Raw genomic sequence first — 25,851 nt, forward strand, 5'->3', positions numbered from 1 at the left:
TACAAAAAAGACGCCACCTCCCCCTCATACTATGATTATTGTATCAGACCCTTGGCACCAAGCACAAGTGAAAGGTTGTGGTAGTGCTCTAGCCGATAGCCCAACGCAGCCTGTCGGACGAGAAGAAGGAAGAAAAAATTGCTTGTGATAATGGTTCTATGTGGGGGGGCCCCAATCGACGGCGCAGCGTCCAATGCGCTTGCAGCCAGTGATACAGGGTCGTCCCTGACTGGCGGCAGGTCCTGAGCATGTGACAGGACAGACCACCCCGAATCACGCTATGATGCTACTGTGTAGAAGGCAAACTCACCCCCTGCATGAGATGGGCCCAGGGCCGTTTTTGGGGGGGAATTTGGGGTCTGCCAGTAGAAGGGAAGTCAGGTTCAGATGCTGACATGTGCCGTGCCGGTCAGGCCCCCCCCCTCTGTGACCCACGGAGCCGACACTTGGAGCCGGTTTTTTGTCCAAAAGCGACTTTGACTTTCTATCCTTTTTTTGGTTTCGATAATGCCGTACGTACCGTACAGGATGTTTGAGTAAGCTGTTCAATCTCTGTACAATGGTACCGGCCTAATTTCTGATTGGTTCTGGGAAGAACCTACTTTTTTCGTTTCGCTTCGAGAACTTTGTGCGCATGTGACGTTAATGCAGATGCAGACGCATGTGATTGCGACCTCGAGCAGGGGAATATGTTATCATTGTCAACGAAGCCAAACGAGGGCACACATAACCAGCTCAACCCCCATCGAACCGATAGGAAGACCAGCACGAGCAGATGTCCTTTGCAAAGTATGGATGATGTACGGGGCAAGCGAGGGAGAGACGACCCTCGATATTCACACGGGCTGTTGGGGCTGACAGGGGCGTGTTAGATCAATTGGCTCTTGATGGGTGGCTGCTGGCCTGCTTATGGATTAGGTTGGGGCAACAGAGGGAGGGGGGTCTCTTGGGATTGCATCCTGTGACACGGGGAATTCGGCAGGGTGTGACAGCACGTCGAGAAGGGCGATCACCTCACATGACAGCATAACCTGCATTCGCTGATGGGTACTGGGACCCTCAACACGGGCAGACAATGGAGTATTCTAGTCTCTCTGGGCCCAAGAAGCCTAGATTGTGTTTTTGAATAATGTCTTTTTTTCCTTTCTTCTCTCTCTTCTTTCTGAAAACCAAACACTTAGCTAGATCACAGCCGTATTGTTCCTGGAACCTCACCGCTGCTGTCGGTTATCACCAACGATCATCATCCCGCCCCTAGGCGACACACGCTCCTGCATATATCCGGAAGCGACATCCATCCATCCCACCTTGTTTGCTACGTGCAGCCTGCAGACTACCACACCTTTTGTGCGGTGTAGACCACCTCCCCTCCTGGGCCATCATCCTTCAGTGCCCGTTGCAACCTTATCACGAGGTGTAGCGTAGACGCACACCACTCACTCCCTTACTTCCTGACCGGCATTCTGGGTCCTGTACGAAGATACTCCCACCGGATCGCTGTGCCTCTCTATCATTGTTCTTCAGCCCTTTTTCTGGCGTCGAACTATCCGTGCGACATTATTTATCTACCTATACTTATCTACCATCCTTCTCAGGACCTTCTCTGGACGCCTTCCTTAGCCCTGTTGCTCTGCTCTGATCCAGTGGACACCCGAGTCATTCGTCTTTCACGCCCAGTCGGTCCTTTTCTTCTTCTTCCTTTTCTTCTGTTCCTTTCATTATCCATGGACCGAGGCTGGCCTTGTCATTTAAGATGACTATTTAAGGGCGAATCGACAGATTATTTAGTCTGTTGACCAACTATTTCTGGCTCGGGTGGGATTATCAAGTCTCTGTCTGTCCATCCTGCAGCTTTTTGAAGCCGAGCAGCAAGACACCAATGAAGTTTACAGCGAGAAGATAAGGTAGGAAGACCAAAGAAAAAGAAAATTAAAAGAAGGAAAAGGAGAGAACAAGATAAAAGCACAAGGAAGAAAGAAGAAAACAAGGAAGAGGACGAACAGAGAGAAGGAGGAGAGAGGGGGAAAAAGGAAGAGCAAAAAAAAACAGAAGGGGGAAAAAAAGAGGAACCACGCCCATCTGGGCGAGAGCGAGACAGGAGGCGGTTCCTTCCTTCCCCCCTACCCACAATGGAGCAGCAATTAGAAAATCACATGCTCCTCCCACCTCCCGTCACCACCAACGCCAACAAAACCGGCGCCGACGCGACGACTTTTCTTCAGCAGCCCTCATCCCATCAGATGCAAGCGTCACAACAAGCGCCGTCCCAATCTACCGGGACACTGTCGTCACCGCCGTTCATCAGCTCCAATTCAGGCATGTTCCAAGGCGCAGGCAGCGCTCACCACCAACACATCGCATCCGCACCCGGACTGTCATTGTCACCGAGGACCTTCGGCCAGCTGCCTTCCTACTCCCCGCCGACATATGCATCTTCGCAGCAGTCAAATCACGATCCTGCTTTCCTGCTGAAGTTCCCAGACCCCCCGTCCAACGAACTCGCACCGCTCCAGCTGAACCCGCACGCCGACACCAGCGCCAACTCCCTCCCCTCGCTCGCCTCTCTGACAGGCGCCTCCACGACCTCTTCCCTACGATTCCCTGCCTCCTCAGCACCCCGCGAAACGTCATACTCGCCGCCTCCGAGACTGCGAAATTGGCCAACCGGCAATCCCTATTCGGCGTATTACGCTGCTGGTCATGGGCCGTCGGCCGATTCACCAGCGAGGACGGATATTGACAATATGAGCAACGGCACACGAGGGCCCTTGAGCCCGGATCATCTGGCTGCGAGGGCCAGTAGTGTGAGCCTGGATGACCCGGACGTGCGAATGGCCGCTGAGGCTCTCGGTGATCTCAAGGCTGGTGAGTCTCAATCGCGGTTGACCCCTCCTCTCATTTCCAGCCCTTCGTCCCAACTTGTCCCTCCTCCCGACGGGCATGACCAGCCTCTCGATGACGTACTGTTTTCTAACCAGTCATTCCTTGCTGCCATAGATTTCGTCTCTTCGCCTCAGAATATGAACAACACGGGGCCAACGTCTCCTCCTCATCAATTCGGAACACCGGGCTCGTCTGAAGCCGAACCACTCCTGTCATTAGTGTTATCCTCGGGCTCAATGCTGGCGAAACCTATCGAAGGGACCGTTACAGCCTACAACACGACCAAGAATTTCTCGCCGGGCTTTATCAAGACGCCTGTTGAATACGTCGAGGGTGTCGTGGGCTCGGGCTTTCACATGTCTGGTATTGAAGGTGGTGTTAGGTGGTTCTTCCGCGGCAAGGGCAGGCACCCATCGTCTAGCGATCTGGAGACGGGCGAGGGCAGCCACAAGAGGCGGAAAGTGGGCAGCAGGGGCAGTTCGAGGTCGGGGTCCCGTCGTGGCGATGCATCCGGTGGCATGGCTCTCACGAGCTCGCACAGTCCGGAGACTGAGCCTTTCGGCCTGAGCGACAAGGAACGGAGGCTCTCTGTAGGCACGGTCGACACCCTCCCAGCCTATGACGATGCGCGCAGCCCAGCATATACCGAGAACGCTATGGCTGCATCGGATAATAAGCAGGCTACACCCACGACGAACTCACGCTCATCGTCCACCAACCCTGCCTGGCAGCAGAGACTCATGATGTCGACCTCGGGCCTGTCGATTGCCATGAGTGAGGAGAGTCTACGCTCCCTCAAGTACTGCCTTACCTGGCTGCGATGGGCGAACGACCACATTGGGCGTGTCATACTTGCACTCAAGGACGCGCTTGAGAAGTATGACAGCCGGCAACCGAGAGATGCAGCCATGAGAAATGACGGCAACGGTGCTGAGGATTCGGAGCATGCCCGCCGCGAGCTAAGTGCGCGCGTCACCGCGCTCAGGTCCGACGTCCTCAAGACGCTAACCAGTGTCATTGAGACGGTGTCCAAGTACACAGGCGGCGCCCTCCCGGAAAATGCAAGGGCGCTGGTCAGGAGACATCTTCAATCGCTGCCGCAGCGGTTTGTACTGGCGACGCAAGAGGACGCGAATGCGAATGCGAATGCGAATGGACGCGACGTAAACCCAGAGCCCGCAACAGAGGAGGGCCCCGGAGACAAGGAGAAAGATGCGCGCGAAGGTGCGAAGAGAGTGCTCGTCATGGCCAAGGAAGGTCTGGACATGATGGCACAGGTCAGCTGCGTGCTGGACGGGACGATTGTTAGCGCGGAGGAGTGGTGTGAGAAGCTAGGACGCAAAAAGAGGGAGGAAAGGGCTCAACCGGCTGGGCAGAGCCAGGGCCAAGAGCAGGAACAGGTGCAAGGAAAGGGGTATTATCCTCAAGGTCAACAACAGCGGCAGACGATACCATTCGGAGGTGTTCGCATCGGAGCTGATGAGGATGTGAAGATGGGTTAAGCTTCCGATGGAACGCGACACAACAGGCGACGACGCTGTCGCCAAACTCCTAACTCGTGGGGGCCGTCTTTCGACACGACCACAACTTCGGGAACGGTCGCTGCAAAAGGGTGGGAAGAAGAAGAAAGGGGGAAGAAAAGAGGACGCTACATCGAGGCCCAAATAAAGGGGACGTTCAAATCTCCAAAATTTTCATTTGTTTACAACATCAAGGCCGCACAGGAGTTTAGCAGCATACATGATGGCAGGGGATGCGCGGAGAAAGGATCTTGTGGAAATGGACGCTGGTGGGATCATATACCTGACTGTTGTCATGTGCTTTTCTAAATGCCTTTCCATAGCCTGCTGCTGCTTCTACAGCCCAGCTTTTCATTGCTTATACACGAAGCTATGTCTATTTCAGGAGCGAGGAGGCGTGGTCACGGAAAGACCCTGTCTATGCTGGGCCATATCCGGAAGAGATTTTGGGTCGCGTAATGACATCTCAAGCAATCTGTACACAACGTGGTAGCAGCCTGCCTTGAATCTTACGAGACTCTCCGTTCCACTATTGATGAGAATTCACGACAAGTTGGCGATGATCATGACAGGGCACGCCAAACGAATGCACAGCCCTGTGTTCCGCTGTCCAAAAGCATCTCCTCCACCTACAAGCGATATCGAAACCCAGCAATCTGCCAATCCGTCACATCCTCGTAATCCTCACCTCTCAACTCCACCCTTGAGACAGCATCTGCCCCGCCCTGGGCGATATCGACCACTTTCCCGCCGCCCACAGCGCCCGACGCACCCGCGCTCCCCTCGAAACCTTCGTCCCTCGTCCTCCTCGCGTTCACTCGTGCCAGGTACACCCGCAAGCCCAGAGCCAAGGCCACGGCCAGCGAGTAGCAGATCATGATGGTGCGGAAGGCCGTCTGGTAGAGGGGCGCCTCGGCCGACCGGAAGAACTGGGGGCCAGCAATGTTGCCGGTGCAGTAGGCGAGGAACAGCAGAGACGTGACGGTCAGCTTCTTGGTGACGCCGCGGTAGTTGGCCTGCACGAGCGACAGGGCGAGGGGCATGGCGGAGGATCCCGTGCAGAGCAGAAAGTACCCAAACAGCTGCACGCCCAGGGCCACACGGGCGCGGGCGTAGATGAGGGCGGCGCCGACCACGCAGGGCAGGACGACGGCGGCGACGAGCAGGCAGTGGGCCTGGCGGAAGCGGCCGGCCAGCCAGCCGGTGAAGAAGATGCAGCCGCCGGACAGCAGAGAGTAGGGGATGTTGACGAGGGTGCTCTGCAGGCTGGTGAAGCCAAAGGACTCGATGACGAGGTTGGCAAAGTTCTGGGTGCCGCCGTTGGGGATCTGGGTGGTGATCTCGAGGCCGACGAGGAACCAGGTCTTGGGGTCGGCCAGGCACTCGCGGGCCTGGGCCCAGCTCCAGGCGGCGGCCTCGGTGCGGCCTGTGCCGGCCACGATGATGCGGTCCGCGGCGTACTGGCGCTCCTCGGGCGTGAGGAAGCGCGCCGTCGAGACGCTGTCGGGCAGGGCCAGCCACAGCACGAGACCCCAGAGGAAGGTGGCCGCGCCGAGGATGATGTACATCCAGCGCCAGGGCCCGATGCTGTCGGTGATGTGGCCCACGCCAAAGGCGAACAGCGAGGCGACCATGCCGCCGATGCTGTTGCCCGAGAACCAGATGCCCGTGCGCACGGGGATCTCGTCGCGGGTGTACCAGCTGGTGGTGATGAACATGAAGGCCGGCGTGATGGTGGCCTCGGCGGCGCCCAGGAGGAAGCGCACTGTGAGCAGGCCGCCGTAGTTGGTGCAGGCTGCCGTGAGGGCCACGACAACGCCCCAGACCAGGGCGTTGGCTGTCATGTAGCGGCCTACGGGGAGCCGGGCGATGAGGATGTTGGTGGGGTAGGTCCAGGCTAGATAGCCAAAGTAGAAGATGGACGAGACCCAGCTGTAGTCTTGGCCTTGTAGGTTCTAGATTGGTTGGTTGTGTGTCAGTAAGAGAGGAGGATGTGATTCTGGAGAAGAGATCCTCTTTCTCGGTCCTCGTCCTCCCTTTCTTTGAGAGAGAGCGGCAGCAACGAAAGCAGCAACAGCAGCAGCAGCAGCAGCAGCAGCAGCAGTAGTGGCATAGAACGTGGTGAAGGGGAATTCATCATTATGGTTAAGAACTAACCGTGTCATCCTGGAGCCCAAAGACAGATGCGCTGGACAAGATCGTCTTGTCCATGAAGTTGAGCCCATACGTGATGAACAACAGCGGCACAAGCCTCATGTCGATCTTGCGCAGGACACGCTTCGCCAGAGCATCATCGACGCCATGGCGGCTCGATGTCTCATTCACCACCACGACATCTTCTTCTCCTTGGTCGCCCATGGTGTGATCTGTCGCCAGCCTGTCGTACCTGTATTCAGGATAACGAGAACTGTCTGAGGAAGAGGGCGATTTCGTCGTCTGCCAAGACGAAAGAATATCAACAAGTTCTCTTAACCGTTGCCATGGTGTCTTATTAGTAGACATGCCGGGTTCTTTTCGTTTTCATCGAGACCCCCCTTTTCGTTCTTTTCTTATCAATACATGACCACCGGAAGTAACGTTCTCACTGCTGTGGAGTGCAGGTGTTCCGGTGCAGACTCCCGGTACTGTAGTATGTGTCTGTGTGTTTGTGTCTGGTTCCCCACTGGTTGACAGTACTCTCGGTTTTTGGGGGCACGAGATCGGCAAAATGGGAGCTGAGTTTGTGTTGGATGTGTGGCTGCCGGTGGCCCTTTCTTATCAGGGCCCTTGTTCTTACTGGCTGCACATCGGAGCAGCCCGTGGTTAGTAATGATTAGTGGTTAAGTGTGAGGGTTTGTCGCCAAGTAATGAATCAAGTCCACCCTCTTTCTCATCTGGCAGCCTATCTCTGCCTCGAGTGAAAAGAAGATACATATATATATATATATTCTCCATGGAAAGAGGAGCAAAGATGGGAGCTCCCTTTGAATCTTTTGTTCCGCTCGTTCTGCTAAAATATCGTACTCCAGATTCGCATTTTGAGTACTCAAATGCGTACACTAGGGCAATAAGATTCTTGTGGCGAGGAGTCTTTACCTGAAACCTCATCGGTAAAAATACCCTTGAACTTGCTATGCTGAATGTCATGCTCAAATCTCTGCCACTGCAATGGGCAGCTATCCTGTCTCCATAAAATACACAACCTACTAGCCAGTGGTTATGCGCAATCGTCCCGTCATATTCCTAATTCCACACCGTACAATGGCCCAGTGAATCTGACCCCGCTATGTGTATGCATACTGCTCCCCAAAGACAAAAAGAACGCCTCAGAATCTAGATGTAGGTATATCCCTTGTTACCATATACCCTGCTCCAGAAAATACACTCGCTGTTAGCTGCTTCCACCATGTGTGAGACTTGTGGTGGTCGGTCTTCATCTCCGCCCGAGGTCGACCACACATTACTCTGCTCTGGCCTTCATCCTCAGATTCACGAAACGCCAGGCAATAGCAGCTGTGCCAAATCCAGCCTAAAAGAGCGAGAGACAAAATGGTCAGTCAAGATACATAGATATTTCTCGGAGTGGTTTGCTTGAAAACAGAATGGCACACATACCGCCGCAAAAAAGAACGGAAGACCCCTCAAAACGCCACTCACGCCCATAGACGCCGCAAAGACTCTAAGCAGGATTGGATCCCCACACATCCGGCCGATGCCCTCGACAATCTGCGCAAAACCAAAGGTGCTCGCGCGCGTATCCTCGTCAGTCCACGCGGTAATCAGCGAGAGGACGGCAACCCGCGTCCCGTACCCCGCGGCGAAGAACAACACAGCTATTGGATTTTCAACAAACAGGTCAGCCTTCTTTGCTTCTCTCACCCCGATGCACACACATCTCAAGCAGCCATGGGAATTTCTTCTTCTTACAGAGGAACAGGCCCGTCATGGAAGACGCAAGACCCATCAGCACAGCTCCAACCGTTAGGACAGCCAGGCTGGCAGACACAACATTGTAGTCAATAATCTGCGGCACGATATGCCACCTCGAGGTAAGGAATGCGACGGTCTGGGGGAGGACAACGAGAAATAAAACAATGTTGCTCGCCGCGATGGCCGAAACAAGCATAGCGGTCTGCGAGGTGGGCCACCCGAAGCGCACAGCTGCGTACTGCAGGAGCATTGAGACGGTGCCCTGCCTGAGGGCGCCGATGAAGAGGACAAAGAGGGAGAGGAGGATATTCCTCCTGCACAGAACGCTCATGAGGCCTGCTTTCCCGGGCTGCCTCTGAGAAGAAGGCGGCAGCGAAGTCGTCGTCGTCGTCGTTCGTGTGCGGTTGATCGAGGGCGAAGAGGAGGTAAGGAGGGGGCTCGTCTCGTCGTGGGCCTCCTTGCTCGGGCGCCGCCGCACTCCACCAAGGTTTCTGATGACTCTGTGTGTCTCTGGCATAATGTACAGAATGGGAAAACAGAGGAGCAGGCAGGCAAAGCCGACGCCAAAGGGGATAATCAGGTGTCTCTCGATAGTCACAGATGCGAGGGCGGGCGCGAAGAGCTCACAGACCAGAAAGGTGGAATAGAGGTAGTAGAAATAGCGGCTTCTCTGCGAGGGCGGACACGAGTCTGCTGCCATGGCGTAGATGGTGGCATTTGCTGATGACAAGTTGCCCATGAGGAGGAAAATGGACGAGGCCCAGATTAGTCGCATGTCACCGTTGCCATATCCACCCATGCCTGTCAAGGGAGAAATTGGTCAATGAATAGTACAACCGAGTGTATGATGCATTTATAGAAACTCACAAACAGTGACAACCCAACAGAGTGACATGAGCGGCCCAAGGATACTCGTCACGATGACTCTCTTGCGGCCTATCCTGTCGGCAAGGAGACCCATCGGCACGGCAGTAAGAAGAACTTCAAAGATGGGTTAGCAGGCCGTGAGATTCGTAACGCGAGAGTCGTCCATTCTTTTTCTTCTGTTCGTCTCAATCTAGTCCATACTTACTAGCAACGCCGTCAAAAAAGGCCTTCCAGCTCCTGAGCCGGGCCAGCTGGTACTGCACGTCGGGAGATTTACACACATCCTGCAGGCCACCAAAGACCTGCTCGCCGTGTGCGGGGGCGTAGGAACTGCAAACCCATCTCTCAAAAAGAACGATTTCGGGAACGATCCTGATCTGGTCGTATGTCTGTGTCAGGAAGTCGAGGAGAATGCAGGCCAGCCTGACCCAGAGTGGCTGATGACCGCTGGCGTCGGGCTCGACGTCACATCCTCCGCCACCCTCGATATCACCGCCGTTTTGGACAACAGTATGTGGACGACACTGGACAGCATCGTCCACAAATGAGTCTCGGGTTCTATCCATGCTGACACATGGCTCTCTCACAAAGGAGAGTAGAAGAAGAGAAAATCAAAAGAAAAATGCAGGTTTCAAGATGGCATCCTCGAGACTATATTTGGATGGATGGAAGAGGAAAAGAATGGGGTCAGGATGAGGAGTCAGCAGGCCCTCCTTTACCAATTTAGTTACGGTGTAACTGAACTCCTTGTGCCGCCTTCCTCGCGCGGCTACAAAAGGAACCAACTGCAGCCCCGCATCGGAAGCACGGAAGACCTGACAAAGCCGCCTAACGCGCCCACCTATCTTTAATTCAGGCCCTGACCGATTAAAACCTCCTGCCCCTGAAACCATGCGGGACGGGCGGAGCAGAGAGGGTAATCACGACATCTCCTGTCGGTATCTCGTCTTGTCCTTGTGATGCTTTTCCTTCCACCTGGGCCCTTAGAAGTAAGTCTCAGCACATCTTGAGAGCTCTCAGATTCTCGGAGAATAAGACCAGCGGTCTAAATATTCGCCTTCTAATTTGCAGTCATGTTCTTGTTCTTGCTTTTCTTTATCTGTTGAGACGGGATGATTCGTAAGACTTGCATCTACATATACGAAACGCCGCCTCCTACAAGCCAATCCTGAGGCATGTGGGAAGAGTTGAGTCTGCTGTGTATTTCGGAGCTATGTGTGTTCTGGAAATGCGGTCATGTGGACGAAGGCGGTCCTCAGTTTGGATAAACTGTCCTGGATGCCCCGTTTCAGGCCTGGAGAGGTACACATGTAGCTGGCGAGCGATGATGTTTGCTGTTAAGAGGGACAGCTTCTGTTCGTTGGACACCTCCAAAATGACGCTGACTCGATCTCTCGAAAATATCATCGTCTGCCAGAAGAGAGTTGGGTCAAGTAAGAGGTGCAAGTTGCTGCCTCGGACGTTTCACTTCTTTCTAATTTTTGTGCACCTGCTCCCCTCCTTCCTCCTATTAGTATGTATCATATCTCGGTTATTATGAGATGTGTTGTCATTAATTTCGTCCTTCCTCCACAGGGTTGTTGGTTATGGCGTCAAGTACTCTGAATCAGACGCAGAGTCATCGCCATCCACATGAGATGTTTCCATTTTTGTCGAAGATGCCGAGTTCGAGGAAGGCACTGCGCCGCTCATAGTCACCTCAGAGATCTTGCTGAGAGAGGGCGTGTGAGCCTTGAAGGACAGGCGCTGGGGCCTTGTGGACGACACCGATTCGCCGGTCTTCTCCGCTGTGGCTTCACGATGCACCACCGCCCCATCTGTGTGGGTGCCATTCTCCACTGCTGCCGCCGCCTGATCGTCGTCGTGATGAGATCTGGTTCGAGATGGCGGTGGTGTCGTCGTGCTGCTTCTGCCAACTGCTGCAGCAGCATGACGGGCATCTTCGTAAAGACCAGAGGCCTCTCCATCCCAGAGTTCTACTGAGCGGATGGAAAACGCCGATCCCAAAATGCTTTCGAATAGCCTGTCGACTGTCATCATGACCGCGTACGGTTCATTTCCGTACACAGCAAGTAAGATACCGTAGAGAACCTCGCCCCGGACGACCCAGGCTCCGGCCATGCCAGCAGAACCACCCATTTCTTCTGTTTCCAATCGCCGTCAGTCTTTTGTTTTGGACAGAGTACTGGTCTGGTGAATTGTCGACTTACCAAGAGGAGCGCTAAACTGTATCCTGCGCACGCGAAAGTGTCGGCCTCTGACAACAAAACACGCAGTTCCCCGTATGAGCTGCCCGTCGACGATGGCATCTCGGCCGCACAGGACGTGCACGGGCCCTTCGTCCGAGGCTAATGCGCTTGCAGATGCTGCGGAGGTAATGTTGACGACCTCTTCAGAATCTGGGAGGACGTATTGGTTCCTGGCACGGCTGGGCAATTTCCCCAGCCGCAGCAGCGCGAAATCCGTCGCGTTGTCTGGCTTGGCGTGGTTGTTGGCCATCTCGCCGCGGGAATTCATGGAGATACCGAGGAAGTCGACGGCCGCGTCGCGCGTGACATTTTGCCAGTTCGAGACTCTGCTGGCCTCCTCTTTTATAGATTTCTCGGTTTCGTCGGCGTTGCTTAATGATGTCGATTCTGACCCGCCTGTCTCGTCGTCAAAAGGATCTCCGAACACACCGCTACCGTCAAGCATTGCATGCGCTGTCGTCACGCCCAGGACGTATTTCCCGTTGATCTTCAGCAGTCCTCCCACACGACAGAGGCTTTGCGTCTGCTTCTTGGACCCCTTTTCCGTCGTCACGCAGCACAGAGCGCCGCAGAAATAAGGGTTTCCTTGATAATTTTCGACGTGCACCGAGAGGGCGGCAGCGTGAGGCAGCTTGATGCTCTCTCTGCGGTCTGGTTTCACGTCGATGTGGCTCTGCTCGCTGCTGTTCGGCTCGTAGTTCCCACCGCCTTCCTGTATCTCGGGGACTCTTTGCAAATAAGACAGCCTCGAGACGGCCTTTTGGAGCTCCTCGACAGACTTATCGGTTCGTTCTGATGACATATGATCTGGCCTTCTGTACAGGATCCAGACGGTCGGGAAGAGGTTGACAGTATGATCTGCCGCATACCCCGACATGCGGAGCTCATAAGTAAGACGTATAGCCTGCTGGCCCAGATGCCTGCCCATCTCATACAGATCACGCTCAAGTAGAGGAAGCGTCGCCATCTCAAATTCCAACAAGGCCGTGCGAGATGGCTGGACAAGATGAGGTCGACCGACATACAGATCTCCTCCTGGCGTCTTGGTCGTCGAAGAAAATTGATAAATTGTGGGTGAGTCGATTTCATGTGTCTGCGGGTTCTCCTCCTCCTTCTCCGTCTGGCCTGGTGGTGATGCAGCAGTGCTGAAGTCCGTCGTCATGAACGTGTTGTGCGCCGAGACTGGCGAATGGATTTCATCACTACTCCTGTAATCGCTGCTGCCATGCTCATTCCCATGACCACGAGAGAACAGCGACGCCAGGGAGGCGAGATAAGCCCTCTGCGAAACCTGAAACGCCGGCAGTCTACCCGTGGCATTGTTGTTGTTGTTGTTGTTGTTGTTGTTGGTGCTGTCGTCATTGCTACTGGCGACGTTGTCATCTGAAAGGCCACCAAGACGCCCCTTGGCCTGCTTGCTACCGCTGCTGCTGCTGCCGCCGCCATGATCTCGTGGTTTTGTCCTCCTGAGGCTGGACTTGGACGTGGCGGTGGCCAGCCTCGAGTGCGCAATGGATAGGTTGCGCAGCGTGGCGACTGATACACGCCTCAGACGCGACGAGCTGGACGTCGCGTGACTGGTGGCGACGGAGTGCTCGGTCGAGGCAGTTTCAGAACCCGGGGGATCCGCAGTGGTAGTAGACTCCGCGATGGAGGACCGCTTTTTGAAATGATTGAAGAGCATTGTCATGAGCGGCCTGGGCTCATTTGGGAGCAGGGGAGTGAGTGAGATGATCATCTGTGACAACGAGGAGGATGACAATGATGTTGTTTTATGCACACTGCGAATCGTGACGGGGACATGCCGAAGAGTTGATTTTGGGTTGGCGGTGTTTGTTGTGAGAGTTTATCGTGTTGCCCCTCATGATGCTAATTTGATGATGACGATGAGATTAGGTACAGCACAGTACGTATGTACGTAGTACGTCTGCTGCAGAGGGGAGAGAAAGAGAAAGAGAGATACAATGCGAATCAAGGGAACCATTAGAAATGAAAATAATAAAAAAAATGCACCAGCGGCTATAGCATCAAAGTCCGTCCGTGTGTGCTGTCATGTCATGTCATGCCTGCTTAGCCCAAGTGATTCAGGACTCCAGATTTCCAAGTGACATTTGTTGGTGGTTGCTTGGAAGGGGGGGGGGGGGGGTTGGCATGCCACTGGTTGACTCTTTTTTTCTATTGCATAACTGAGCCCAATCTCAAAACAAACAGGGGAACCTTCTCAGCTGCTCGTCTGATGGTGCGACGCTACTACGCCTTTTGAGACTGTCACTTTGTTCGATTCAACCCCCTTCTTTGGACGGAACCACCCCTTAGATAGCGTCGGTTTCTAAGCCTACTCTTGGTTGTAATTTCTAAGCGCGGGCTGGCTGTTTGGGGCTGGACAAGCTAAGAGTCCGGTTCCCCGTGTTGGATAAATTTCTGTCATTCCGCGAGGCCGAGCGGTGGATCTTGTATGTCGGCACCGACCGGTTCTCTAGCTGGTGGTAATGAGTTACGGTGCAGTATAAAGCAGATTGTAGATGGGATTGGGGGTTATCGTCCCTTTCTTCTCCTTCCATTCTTTCTTTTCCTTCCTATTTTCCCCTTTCTTTATTCCTACATCTACAACACAAGCAAAGACTTTTCGACGTGCCTCATATAAATTGTACGACTGCTGTAAGTTTTGCCAAGTCATGATGGCAACCTAATGTACAATACAGTATGCCCTATGTGTAATTTCTGCCATGAATAAGACCGAAAGTTTGAAAAGAACGGGTCTTCTAAATTTATCTTGATGATCATTTTATATGAGTGCTTATATAATTCAGCGACTGTCTTGTCCTATCCACCGCAATGTCAGCTGCCGAGGACAGCAGACACAATTTCCGACCAACAAATACCGGCCATAGAGCACATTGTATCATTGTAGGAATCACGAAATCACACAGTCAGCCATCCATCCATCCATCTGTCAGTCTGTCCATCATGACCTCCTCATCAGCCCAATCTCCAACCCCAACGGTTTCCTCAAAAAACCCTCGCTCGTGTCCATGTAATCCTGCCTCAAAAACACACTGTATCGCCTCGCCCAGGTTGCAACAATCAGCTTCATCTCCATCTCAGCTACGTTCCTCCCCACACAGGCCCGCGGACCATAGCTGAAGGGGATAAATGCGTTCTTCTGCCGCGTCGTGACGCTGTCCCACCGCTCAGGCCTAAACTCATCCGCATCCGGGCCCCAGATGACCTTGGAATGGTGAATCGTGTACGAAGGAACACTCAGCACCGTGCCAGGCGGGAAGTAGTGCCCCAGAATCGTCACACCCTGTGCGCCGCTGTCCTGGGGAATCTGTCGCGGCAGACCAATGCCCGACGTCGAGTGGTACCGCAGCGTCTCGTTCACAACGTTCTGCAGGTATGGGAGGTCGCGCACCATGTCGTACGAAGGCACGTCCACCCCGTCTGGGATCGCGGTGTCCAGCTCGGCCTGCAGCTTGTCGAGGCAGCCTGGCGTGCGCGCCACGTGGAACAGCAGGGCACACGACGAGTTAGAGGTGGTGTCGCTCCCCGCGATGAGCTGCGTCAGGGCCTCGGCGGTCAGCTCCTCGCGGCCCAGGGGCTCGCCCTTCTCGTCGCGGCCCTCCATGAGCCTGGCTAGGAGGTCTTTTCTCTCCGCCTCGGGCGGGTGGTCGAGGCGGCCCTTGACGCGGGCGATGGCGATGCCTGCGAGGTTCTGCACGGCGTTGAGGCCCCGGCTAAAGAAGGGGTCGGGGAGGTACTTGGCGTAGGGCTTCAGCTGGGGGAGGCAGCCCAGCGTGGCGCTGACCTCGCCCCTGCGGTTGAGGATCTCGATGGCCGGTGCGTAGATGGGCTCTGCGTCCGGGCTGCTGCGGACCTCGGCGATGTCGGCGCCGGAACGGAGCATGCCGAAGGGGGCGCCGAAGGCGAGGTCGCCGATTACGTCGAAGGCCAGGTAGTTGAACCACTTGAGACAGTCGACATGTGCTGTGTTGTTGCGCTGCCCAGTAGAAGAGGAGGAGGAGGACCGAGAATTGTTACCAGCGTTGCGGGCGACGAGGTCGTCCCACTGCTTCACAAACAGCTCGAGGTTGCCGTGGATATAAGGCTCAAATTGCGAGATGGACTTGAGCGAGAAGGTGTGCGACACGATCTTGCGCTTGCGCGTGTGCTCAGCCCGGTCGCGCGTGTTGAAAAGACCTCTTTTGATGGACACGAAGGCGTCATAAAAGTCGCTGGAGTTTTGGTAGTTATTAGTTTCATGAGTGCTTCACAGTTGCCCTTGACAATGGCAGTCATTTTAATTTATAAAAGATCATAGCATACCTTTTCAGAAAGCCATTGCCATGTCCGTAGATGATCTGGATGGCCTCGTCGTCGGCCACACTGACATGATCTGGTTGGATCCGCACCAGTGGTCCCAATTTCTTGTGCAGCTGGTCAACGACCTCATAACGGTTGCCCCTTCTGCATGTAGACAATAGCCACAAATTGGTGAACTGGGCTGGGAACGGTGCTGGTATGTCGCGGAGGTGGCCGTTGGTGACAAGGTATGGGTACAAATAATAGACTGCCAGCAGGATGGGGGCTGCAAGTAGTGCCCATGGCGAGAGGATTAAGTGGATGAGGGCCATAACGTATTTGTTCCTCTTTCTTTCTTCTTGTCCTCTGCTAACATCTCTGTTCCCTTAAGTTGCAGCCGAACCCTAAGAGACGTGAGACAGGAAAATGATTTCCAAGATGAGTTACTAACGGTCCCATCGATGGCTTTTTAAAATTTTCCACCTACAAAGTAACGAGTAAATTCTAGCGGCGGGCCCAACCCCCTAGGCGGATGGATACCGTATCCTTTCAAACATGGGCAGACGAATCTGGGGGCCCCAGTTCTTCCCCACGCCTCGCCTAGAGGCCAAGCCAATTGTGTCAGGCTGATCGGTCAGCGCTATACTAGGAATCTGTCAATTGTTTTCATAATTATGACAACTACGGTTGTTGTTGTCGGCTCTTCATAGGTATATGAAAACCACACCTTCACGAGTCAACTCAACCACCATTGGCTTGGCTTGTCTCGCTGGTTCGGCCTTTCGCGCCGTCACTATAGGATGGGTTGGCTGAAACAAAAACCCAGTAGTTTTGTCAGTCAGTGCGCTTTCACTGCGCAGCCCGTCCATCGGATGTGGACCCCCATCAAAACCTCCGCTGGCACGTACCGGATGCTTGGCTGTGGAGGTCCTGCTGAGACCTGGGTAGACGAACAAGCCTAATAGCCTTCTCCTCGTCCTTCTCTCACCACCGAGAAGTCCCCCTTCTCCATGATTGGCAAGCGGCACTTAGACACGGCAAAAACTGGATTGTATAGATTGGCCCCTGTGATTGAGGGGGCAAAGACACACCTCGCGACCTCGCAGCTCTCGTTAGTCGCGAACATGACCACAACAGCATGCGCCGCTTAAATTAGCGTGTGCGTATGTGGGCTTTCGGCAATACAATCCGGGTATGTTTTTGGGTTTTGGGTTACTCATATGGTCTGATGCCATTACTGATCAGACTTGCCCAACTAGGTGGAACCTCGGTATAGACTTGAACAGTGTGTACAAGTTGCTTGTTCCTTCATGGCCTTGTGTTGACTACATATTGATTGCCGTCAGGTCAGTCCGAGAGGGTGTAACATGAGAGCAAGCCACGAGGATGACATTGTTGTCTCATTCATGTATTTTACCTAGATAATCAACAGCAATCACCCACAGGCCCTTGTTGTCTCCTTGTATCCTCTGGGCGAGATGATGTAGCGAGGGTGACAGGAGGCCCAAGGAAGGCAATGAATATTGAAACTTGGATGTTTTGATTTTGCCCTGTCCTATTATAGCAGCCCTTTATACTCATAATTATAGTAACAATCCGGCGTGGCTTCCTCTCGTCACCTACAATAATCAACACAGTCTGACCATACTTAGTCACATAAATTGTAGTCTCAATCGTTTCAAACAGGAGTTACTTCGGCATACTTTTCCTATTGTTCTTTTTCCGCGCAAGATACATTCTATATGCCTCCCAAGCTGGCGGGAGAACATGGCTATCTTTCTAATTACCTCGTAAACAGCCGGCTATTGATTATAGTCTTCTCTCATGCAGCATCTGTCCAGATCTTCCGAGCCAGATCCCTCACTAGAGCTAACTTCTCCCACTGCCTCGCCTCCGTCATGCCCACACCACCGCCTTGGCTCTGGCTCGCAAAGCCACACTGTGGGCTCACGGCTAGATTGTCCCTCAGGACTTCATCCACCGTCCGGCCCTGCGCCTTCGCAATGACACCCGCAGCCTCGTGCACCCTTTTCACCAGATGATCAAGATCTTCCAGTGCAGCCCTCTTTGTCGACACCAGGCCCAAAACGACCCTCTTATCCCGGGGGAGGAACCGTAGCGGCGCAAAGTCTCCCGAGCGCTCATCATCATACTCAAGATAGAACGAGTCGTAGTCCAGCCCGCGCAACATCCTGTCCGCAATCCGTTCGTACGAGCCAGCGCCTATGCCGCCCTCCACAACACCGCTCCACATGTTGCCACGGCACAGATGAACACCGACATGCAGATCCCGGGGCCGCTCCGCGATGCAGGCGTTGTGCACACGGATATACTGCTCCATCAGCTCGTCCGCAGCCTCCGCACCGCCCTCCTCACGACACCCAGCCAGAAACGAGTCCATGACAAAGAACGTCATGTTCGGGTCGTCCACCTGCACGTTGCGACACCCTGCATCGTACAGGCTCTTCAGCTCCGCCCGGTACGCCGCCGCCAGGTCCACAAAGTAGGCCTCGTCGCTCGCGTATCCGGACTCGGCCGTGTACGCGGTGCCCGGCCTGAGCTGCATGTGCTGGTATGTCGGGCTGGGGATGGTGATCTTGCATTTCGGGAGGTACGACTCGTCCGGCACGGAACGCTTCAGCAGGGCCCAGCTGTCGCCGTACGCCGGCCTCGTCCACCGGATCGGCCCCGTCGCCACCACCCCCGGGCGGGTCTGGACGCCTGCCTCTTGCAGCCTTGCGACGCTGGGCAGATTGCGCCGGAAGGCGGAGGGGATGGGCAGGGCGGGCCGCGTGGTGAGGCCCTCGAGGGTCTCGAAGAAGCCGCCGTAGAAGATGGACCGCTCCAGCTCGCCTGTCGTGACTGGGTAGATGGACTGGTCGAGCTGGTGGCGCACTGCGGCGGCCACGGCGTCCGAGGTGGCGCGGGATACCTCTTCCGAGGTCGTGATGGCTGCGTAGCTGTCTGTGACCTGGTGCTTGGTGCGGATGTCGAGGAGGGAGGCTGGGCGGAGGAGGGAGCCGACCTGGTCGGCGCGGAAGATGGGCGTCATGATGTTACTACTACTGATGATGAGGAGAATGACAGCCTGGGTCCAGTACCTAATTTGGACTTGATATCAATTATAACAAGATGGATGTTAAATATCTAGAAACTTTCTTGGGGCTCATGAGGGGTTCGGGAACCAAGAATTTCCGCTCGAGCAACGAACGGATATAAGACTTCTTGTGCCCAGCAGCCGAGTCCTGAATTTGTTTGGTTCTCCACACACGTCAACATTGTTCTAAGCAGTGGAGACGTGCGACCATGCCATGTGAGGCGATTACACTCTGCTGCATAGGGCATATCCAACGAGTGGGTTCAAAGTCTGTGATACCCTGCTCAAGACTGTGGATGGCAAAGTATAGTGCCAGGCCAGCACCCTGTAGGATGGCTCGTAGGTGCGCTCAATAGACAATTGACGTTCCAATTAAGACAAAGTGTACTGTTAAAGAGGTCACAGTAATAATGAGCCAAGGACTTGTGCCTCATCCGATGTACACAGTCGGTGTCTTCAGGAGCATGGTCTTCAAATCGGAAGGAATATCGCATTTCTGATTTCCTAGGCATTCAACCCGGTCCTGAAAGTGATAGAAAGCTGTCACCGCGGCGTCCAATCGCCTCGAGGTTTTATTGCTGGTTCTGCTCTTCTGACAGCTACTAGCTAATAAGTATCTCCGTAGGCTTCTACGTACTATTTCTTCCATCGAGACCAATCTTGTCAACGCATCTGTATTTCATGCAGTCGCAACCTGAGGGCCTTTGGGTCAGTGAATATCCGTTACACTGGCCTGTTATGTTCTTTTCTTACTTTGGGTCCATAATGTCCATCCATAAGGACCATTCATGACGTTCTGTATGTCGGTGTAACCTGCAAGCCGCGGGTCGCGAGCATGTCTCGCAGAAGATCAGTCTCGGCGGGAATGCTCCCACCGTTCCAGGGTCTATCAAAGTCTTCCTTTGGCAGACCATGCCAGAGTGAGATTGATAGTCGTAATTCTGCCAATAGCCCTGAGTCACACTCATGGCTGCGGTAGAATGACACCAAACATACATATCTAAGCGTCTAGGTCGAGCAAAACCCAAGTCCCCACGAATGAGTCCATCATATGAGTACGCCTGATTGCTTTGCATTGAAAGTTATGACACAATCACGTCATGCCACAAGCGAGGACTCTTAATAGTAACCATTGTGATCTGATTGGACCACCCAGAGCTGGAAGATTGAGAGCAGTAGAGTGGTACTTTCTCTTTATCTTGACTGGACTTTGTCCAGCCTTGAACTCGAATCTCTTGCATCTCTAATGCCGGCTCATTAACGAATCAAATTGCTCAGCTCTAATAACGGCCCGAATTACACAATTCTCGAAACTTTCTCCTCGCAAGAAACAAAGCTGGAGATGTCAACCGCGTTCTCAGATGTCCTGATAACCTTTTCCAGTCTCCTGCACATCGCCTTCTTGATTGTAGATGTGCAAGGTTTCTGTTAGTATGCTAAACACTTGAGTAGTCTTTTCGAACGAGCGGTGAAATCTCTAAGATAATTATAGGAACTGTGAAGGCTTGCAAGGCCAGATACGGCGCCCATCCTAATGTCGTGGAGCTCGTAAACGCCACACGAGAGCTGACGGGTTGCCGTGGACAGATCAACTACCCAAGGCGGGACTCCTAGGCATCATTCGAGTGTCCTATTTGCATTACGAAGTCTCAATAACGTGAGGAACAAGAAACAGTATTCAAAAGAGATGGTGAACAGTTGCCAATGCTATGTGATAGTGAACGAGCTGTTCCGACAGGTTCCAGAAGCTAGTAATTCGTAGCAACAAAACCGAATCTGCAAATCGAGGCCCAAGATTGTCCATGACGGAAGATACCCAAGTTCATAGTACAAACCAGCTCAGAACCCAGCCCGAGTTACCTCCTATTAGTCAGTGGGTGGTCGACGATATCGTCTCAGCCAAGACATATCAACATTTTCTCATGACCGATACCTAGTGGACCGATTCCTAAGGAATCACCAATGTCCAGTCTGCTGAATGCCACACAGGCGCTAGATGAGGCAGAAGCATAGCCCGTCCAACAAGAAGAAGGAACGGAAGCACATGCAGCCATTGGGACCGCGGTTGCTCTCCATGAGCGCACACGCCATCATGGGCGATGGGACTGTAATAATTCACAGGCCGGATAGCGTCCAAGGCGCGGATGCATGAAATTATACTAGAGCTGGTGGTCGTCGTGGTATGTTGGGGTTACATGGTGCTATCATTAGTGTTCTGGACCAGGACATGCTGCGCAGACAGACAGGTCACAAGTATCGTGTGCACAGACCTAACGACAGTAATGTGGTCCATTGGCTACCGGACCGGAGGGTATTGTCAAGCTAACTCGGCCGAGATTCGTTGGTTTTCCTCGTTATGCTGTGATTACTGTCACATGCACTACTGCTATACCCCAGGAACTAAGATAGTCATTTATATTAATTATGGAGCTTTCGCTTCAAAGGTCTCGAAGTGATGAGTAGTGCATATCGAGGAGGTACGCGTGACAATCGTGTTGGCTCCTTTCGCTATGGGTGCCTTTGAAAATCTTTTCTCAAAACGAATGAGTATGGATGTCATTCTGTCGTCGCATTTATGCTTATTCTGCCGAAACGACAATTCATCCTGGGATGTATAATTACAAGAAATTGCAGAGTTTTTGAGCTGAGGTTGTTGATGGGTTCGGGTTGGAGTTTCATATGTGTGTATAAATATTATTAGAGGTGTTCGCGGAACAGCATGGCAGGGATATCCTGTCCATTTAAGGCATGCTAAACAGGGATTTGTAGATCATGACAGGGGTGAAGGGAGCATTACATCATCAGCGCAATCGTCGATGTGAAATGATGATGCTGAGTCTCTCCTTCCTTTCTTCTACTGCTAATGAGACAAGCCTAACAAAATCCCCATGACAAAACGCAAGTGCGATGGGAGCAAATGCTGCGAGACCAGCAACCCTTGATCGGCCCAGAACTGAGATGAAGGTCGTCACACCGGCCGTAATGCACCCACTGGATCTGCTAAGGGCAAGGAGAAAAAGAAGCGTCGGGAATCCATCCTGTCTCCATTGCGTTGTGACACCTCGGGATATTCAATTTGTTCCTTTTACAGGGGAGAAATGACGTTGTTCTCTTGCCTTGCAGTCTCGATCTCACCCTTTTCTTTCGATCTCGGGCCGTGGACTGGTCTCGCCCATTTCATCATAGTCCCCGACTTACGTCGGCCACTGGTCACCACCCGCGTGTCGCGACGAACATCAACATCATCCAACTAGGTCTGTGATGCTTGGATGAAGGCTCAAGATGCAAAATTTGGTGTCTTTCCCAGAAGCTCGCCACGGAAAAGACGAGACGCAGTAGCCGCTAACTGACCTGGGTAGCTTGCTTGCCTACCGTTACCAGCCCCGGCAGAGAGCGGCCAAGTCTAGCAGCCATCTACGTGCGACAGGTTTGGACGGTAGTCCACTAAATTATCTACTCGTCATCTTTAGTTGTTGCAATTTAGCCCAAATTCAGGGTCCAGCCGTCTGCGTCCAGCAATCAGGAACTCCTAGCCAGGCGAACCAGAATCGGGACAATATCGACAAACCTCATTCCACAACCAAAAAAACATAACCAACCACGGCCATCATAACCACACACCACCTGGTTGGAGCTACATCTCATTGTTTTTTTTTTTTTAGTCTACTATACTTGCCCTTTACGAATTTGCAAAGGTCACCACGCATGTACATCCTGATGTTCCGCAGCAAGGCGCCTGAACCGACCAATTACTAACGATTTCCTCTACGCACCCTGCCTGGTCCTGTGAGGTCTGGTCTGCTGCATGCATCTTAACCGCCAGGCCTGCCAGTGTCTCCGACAATCCAAGCCAGCCCTGCATATCTTGACCCAGCCTGTGCAGCCTGGACAAGATCGACCCGACCCGAGTCGACCCACACAGGCACGGGTCGAGCCAGCCAACCAGTTGTTTGTCAGTTTATCTGGTTTTCCCCCCTCTCCTTTTCTTGTTTCGAACCAGTTTCCAGAGAGCGAGGGAGAGAAAGACAAAAACAGAAAAGAGAGAAGAGGGAGAACAAGAAAAAGGAAGAGGAATTTCTTACTGAATTACTCAGCCAAACACACCTGTGTGAGACGAGGCCCGAGCCCTGGTACCACCCCAGCGCAGCCTCTCCCATACGCCCCCAGCGCCTACCTGCATGTCATTCACCCCCCTTGTGTCACGGGCTACCGGACATCGAGCTCCGATTCTTCGACTGTTGGCTGCCCGTTGTTACTACTACACCCTCCGGACCAGCAGCTCCGCCACCATCCCCCTACTTTGTCTCCGTGCCCTCAGAGCAGACAGAGCAGCATTTTTGTTATATACTCCTCCGAGACGTCATACCGCCACAGTCTCCACCATCGCCATGTCATCCCGTGCTGCTGCTAATGGTAAGAAGAGGGCTGCCACTGATACCCGTGGCTCCTCCCACGTCGCTGCAGAGCCCCCGCAGTCAGAGCAGAAGAACATATCCCCTTCTGAACATAGTTACACATCACCGGATTCTGAATCACTCAATAACAACAACGACGACAACAACAACAACAATAATAACAACAACAGACTCCCGCCGAGGAGATCCTCGCGCCGCACTGCTGCCTCGTCGCGCAAGACCACCACGGGCCAGGACAAAGGCGCCGGCGTCACGCCCAGCGTCAGAGAGGTCGACAAGATGCGGCAGCAGGGCTTGTCGACGGAGAGCAGCGCAGAGAAGGCAGAGCACCAGGTCGAGTTGGCCCAGGTGGGCGTCGCAGACGCCATGCAGGGTCTGGAGGAGATGGAGTTGAATTTCAAGAGGGACGTCAAGAGGCGCAAGCTCCAGGTTGAGGCGAGCACGGTCAAGTCCGTTGGCGACGATCTGACTGATCGTACCTACCGCCAGCGGCCCCTCAGGACGGGAACCGACGTCCTCGAGGCCAACCGCACCCTTCTCACCCCGGATCGAGAACCTGGTGAGGTCAGCCAGGACTACGAACTTGAGGAGGGAAGCGAGGCGGACGATGAGCTCCTCTCTGCAGACAGCGCCGCAAGACGGCCACCAGCCGTCAATAGCGACTATCTGCCACTGCCCTGGACAGGTCGCCTAGGATATGTTGGCCTGCCCCTCCCTTCTTTTTCTTTTTCTTTCTCGCTCTCATATGTATAGTTTCTGCTTCACAAAGCTCCGCTGACCGTCTAATCCAGGCCTGCCTGAACACTTACCTACGTTCTGCTAAGCCCTCAGTCTTCAGCTCACGAACGTGTCGCATTGCGAGCATGATGGATCACCGCCATCCTCTGGCAGATCCATCACAGCCTGAGGGTCCCAAGAACAAGCCTGACATGACCAAGAAACCCGACATCGCTCGCGGCCAGCGGTGGGTAGAACGCCTAGGACTGGCGAACGCTCGAGACATCATCAAGATGCTTCGCTGGAATGACAAGTATGGCATCAAGTTCATGCGTCTTAGCTCTGAGATGTTTCCCTTTGCGAGCCACGGCGAATATGGCTACAGGCTCGCCCCCTTTGCTTCTGAGGTCTTGGCTGAGGCCGGCAAGGTCGCTGCGGAGCTCGGGCACCGCCTGACGACGCATCCTGGACAGGTGAGACAAGAACATCTTCCCTGCTCGCGGATGCCTCGCAACAGAATCCAGAGAATCCATCTGACCCTAAGTCGATCTCTTTTCTGCGTTATAGTTCACCCAGCTCGGTTCACCCCGTAAGGAGGTCGTCACTGCATCTGTCCGAGACCTGGAGTATCATGATGAGCTGCTGTCGCTGCTGAAACTTCCGCCGCAGCAGGATCGTGATGCCATCATGATCCTGCACATGGGTGGCACCTTTGCCGGCGATGGCGGGAAACCAGCAACTCTGGACCGTTTCCGTGCCAACTATGTCCTTCTTTCTCCCTCCATCAAGCGCCGACTCGTGTTGGAGAATGATGATGTATCCTGGTCGGTCCATGACCTGCTCCCGGTCTGCGAGGAGCTGAACATCCCCCTCGTCCTCGACTACCACCACCACAACATCATCTTCGATGCCGACAAATGCCGCGAGGGCACCCTCGACATCTCGCAGCCAGAGATCTCGGCCCGCATCGCTGCCACCTGGACCCGCAAGGGTATCAAGCAGAAGATGCACTATTCGGAGCCATGCCCTGGCGCAGTGTCGGGACATGACAGGCGCAAGCACAGCCCTCGCGTTGCTACGCTGCCTCCCTGCCCCCCCGATATGGATCTCATGATCGAGGCCAAGGACAAGGAGCAGGCCGTGTTTGACCTGATGCGGCGTTTTAAGCTGCCCGGGCACGAGAAGATTGCCGATGTGATCCCCCACATGCGAGAGGACCAGGACCGCCCCGCTAAGAAGGCCAAGAAGGCTTCGCCCAAGAAGCGGAAGGTCAAGTCTACAGATGGGGAAGACGAGGCTGCGGGGGATGGTGGCAAGAAGGAGACAGCTGAGCCCGCGCCCGCTGATAGTGCCTTGGTTGTGAGCCCTGAGGACTTTGGTATGGGTGGCCCCTTGGGACGTGTGTATTGGCCTGTGGGTTTTGACGCGTGGCTGGAGCCCAAGAAGAAGGAGAAGAAGGGTGGGAAAGAAAAGGAGGAGAAGACGAAGGGAGGGAAGAAGGCTGTGGACCAGAGCACTACAGAGGGTTGAGATTTGCCGAGATTTACCAGGCGGTGAGGGACCGATAGGCGATGAGCATGTGCGCAGGTCTATGAGAAGCGATGGTGTAAGGGCCTTCCCGTGAATATCTATAAGGAGAACTTCATTTCGGGTGGGATTCGGGCAGGGCTGACTTACTCTTGTATGAGCCAGCCCTATGGCACACTGCAAGATTGACATGTCGGTCATTACGGCCGATGTCAAAGCGATACGACTTTTTACACATGCATTTCTCGTACATATTTTTATTGATCGTGGAATTTTCCCACCATCTCTTGAATACAAGACTTACTTGATCGATATGTATATATATATATATATATATATATATGTGTGTGTGTGTGTGTTACAGA

General features: G+C 53.8%; 8 protein-coding genes across 8 annotated transcripts; 3 read left to right on the forward strand and 5 right to left on the reverse strand.

The window, feature by feature from the left end:
* Window positions 1–2,792: 2,792 nt before the first annotated feature.
* Window positions 2,793–4,265, forward strand: M406DRAFT_239339 (transcription factor Opi1; the record flags this gene model as incomplete). Its single annotated transcript, XM_040916090.1, has 2 exons — window positions 2,793–2,865; window positions 2,998–4,265. Coding segments are annotated over 2 exons (1,341 nt in total), but the record flags the coding sequence as incomplete, so codon positions are not given.
* A 767-nt stretch (window positions 4,266–5,032) lies between these two features.
* On the reverse strand, window positions 5,033–6,810 carry M406DRAFT_344492 (MFS general substrate transporter; the record flags this gene model as incomplete). Its single annotated transcript, XM_040921983.1, has 2 exons — window positions 6,561–6,810; window positions 5,033–6,358 (listed from the first exon to the last, which is right to left on the reverse strand). The coding sequence occupies exons 1-2, from the start codon at window positions 6,759–6,761 to the stop codon at window positions 5,033–5,035; spliced, it is 1,527 nt and encodes a 508-aa protein (XP_040782087.1). The 5' UTR covers window positions 6,762–6,810.
* A 666-nt stretch (window positions 6,811–7,476) lies between these two features.
* Window positions 7,477–9,745, reverse strand: M406DRAFT_105645 (uncharacterized protein; the record flags this gene model as incomplete). Its single annotated transcript, XM_040915162.1, has 5 exons — window positions 7,477–7,911; window positions 7,998–8,215; window positions 8,310–9,113; window positions 9,180–9,293; window positions 9,385–9,745. The coding sequence occupies 5 exons, from the start codon at window positions 9,743–9,745 to the stop codon at window positions 7,843–7,845; spliced, it is 1,566 nt and encodes a 521-aa protein (XP_040782088.1). The 3' UTR covers window positions 7,477–7,842.
* A 1,018-nt stretch (window positions 9,746–10,763) lies between these two features.
* M406DRAFT_67459 (uncharacterized protein) lies at window positions 10,764–13,112 on the reverse strand (the record flags this gene model as incomplete). The annotated part of the gene is made up of 2 exons (XM_040925067.1): window positions 10,764–11,323; window positions 11,390–13,112. The coding sequence occupies 2 exons, from the start codon at window positions 13,110–13,112 to the stop codon at window positions 10,764–10,766; spliced, it is 2,283 nt and encodes a 760-aa protein (XP_040782089.1).
* A 1,281-nt stretch (window positions 13,113–14,393) lies between these two features.
* Window positions 14,394–16,062, reverse strand: M406DRAFT_326529 (cytochrome P450; the record flags this gene model as incomplete). The annotated part of the gene is made up of 2 exons (XM_040920100.1): window positions 14,394–15,663; window positions 15,755–16,062. The coding sequence occupies 2 exons, from the start codon at window positions 16,060–16,062 to the stop codon at window positions 14,394–14,396; spliced, it is 1,578 nt and encodes a 525-aa protein (XP_040782090.1).
* Window positions 16,063–17,552: 1,490 nt separating this feature from the next.
* On the reverse strand, window positions 17,553–18,782 carry M406DRAFT_326530 (UROD/MetE-like protein; the record flags this gene model as incomplete). The annotated part of the gene is made up of 1 exon (XM_040920101.1): window positions 17,553–18,782. One exon carries the CDS (start codon window positions 18,780–18,782, stop codon window positions 17,553–17,555), a length of 1,230 nt encoding a protein of 409 aa, XP_040782091.1.
* Window positions 18,783–21,512: 2,730 nt separating this feature from the next.
* On the forward strand, window positions 21,513–22,126 carry M406DRAFT_354699 (uncharacterized protein). The gene has a single exon (XM_040922977.1). The coding sequence runs from the start codon at window positions 21,735–21,737 to the stop codon at window positions 21,927–21,929; it is 195 nt and encodes a 64-aa protein (XP_040782092.1). The 5' UTR covers window positions 21,513–21,734; the 3' UTR covers window positions 21,930–22,126.
* A 2,501-nt stretch (window positions 22,127–24,627) lies between these two features.
* M406DRAFT_354700 (UvdE-domain-containing protein) lies at window positions 24,628–25,768 on the forward strand. The gene has a single exon (XM_040922978.1). It carries the CDS (start codon window positions 24,647–24,649, stop codon window positions 25,487–25,489), a length of 843 nt encoding a protein of 280 aa, XP_040782093.1. The 5' UTR covers window positions 24,628–24,646; the 3' UTR covers window positions 25,490–25,768.
* Window positions 25,769–25,851: the final 83 nt, after the last annotated feature.

This window comes from Cryphonectria parasitica, assembly GCF_011745365.1.
Source record: "Cryphonectria parasitica EP155 unplaced genomic scaffold M406scaffold_1, whole genome shotgun sequence".
NCBI classification, from domain to species: Eukaryota; Fungi; Ascomycota; class Sordariomycetes; order Diaporthales; family Cryphonectriaceae; genus Cryphonectria; species Cryphonectria parasitica.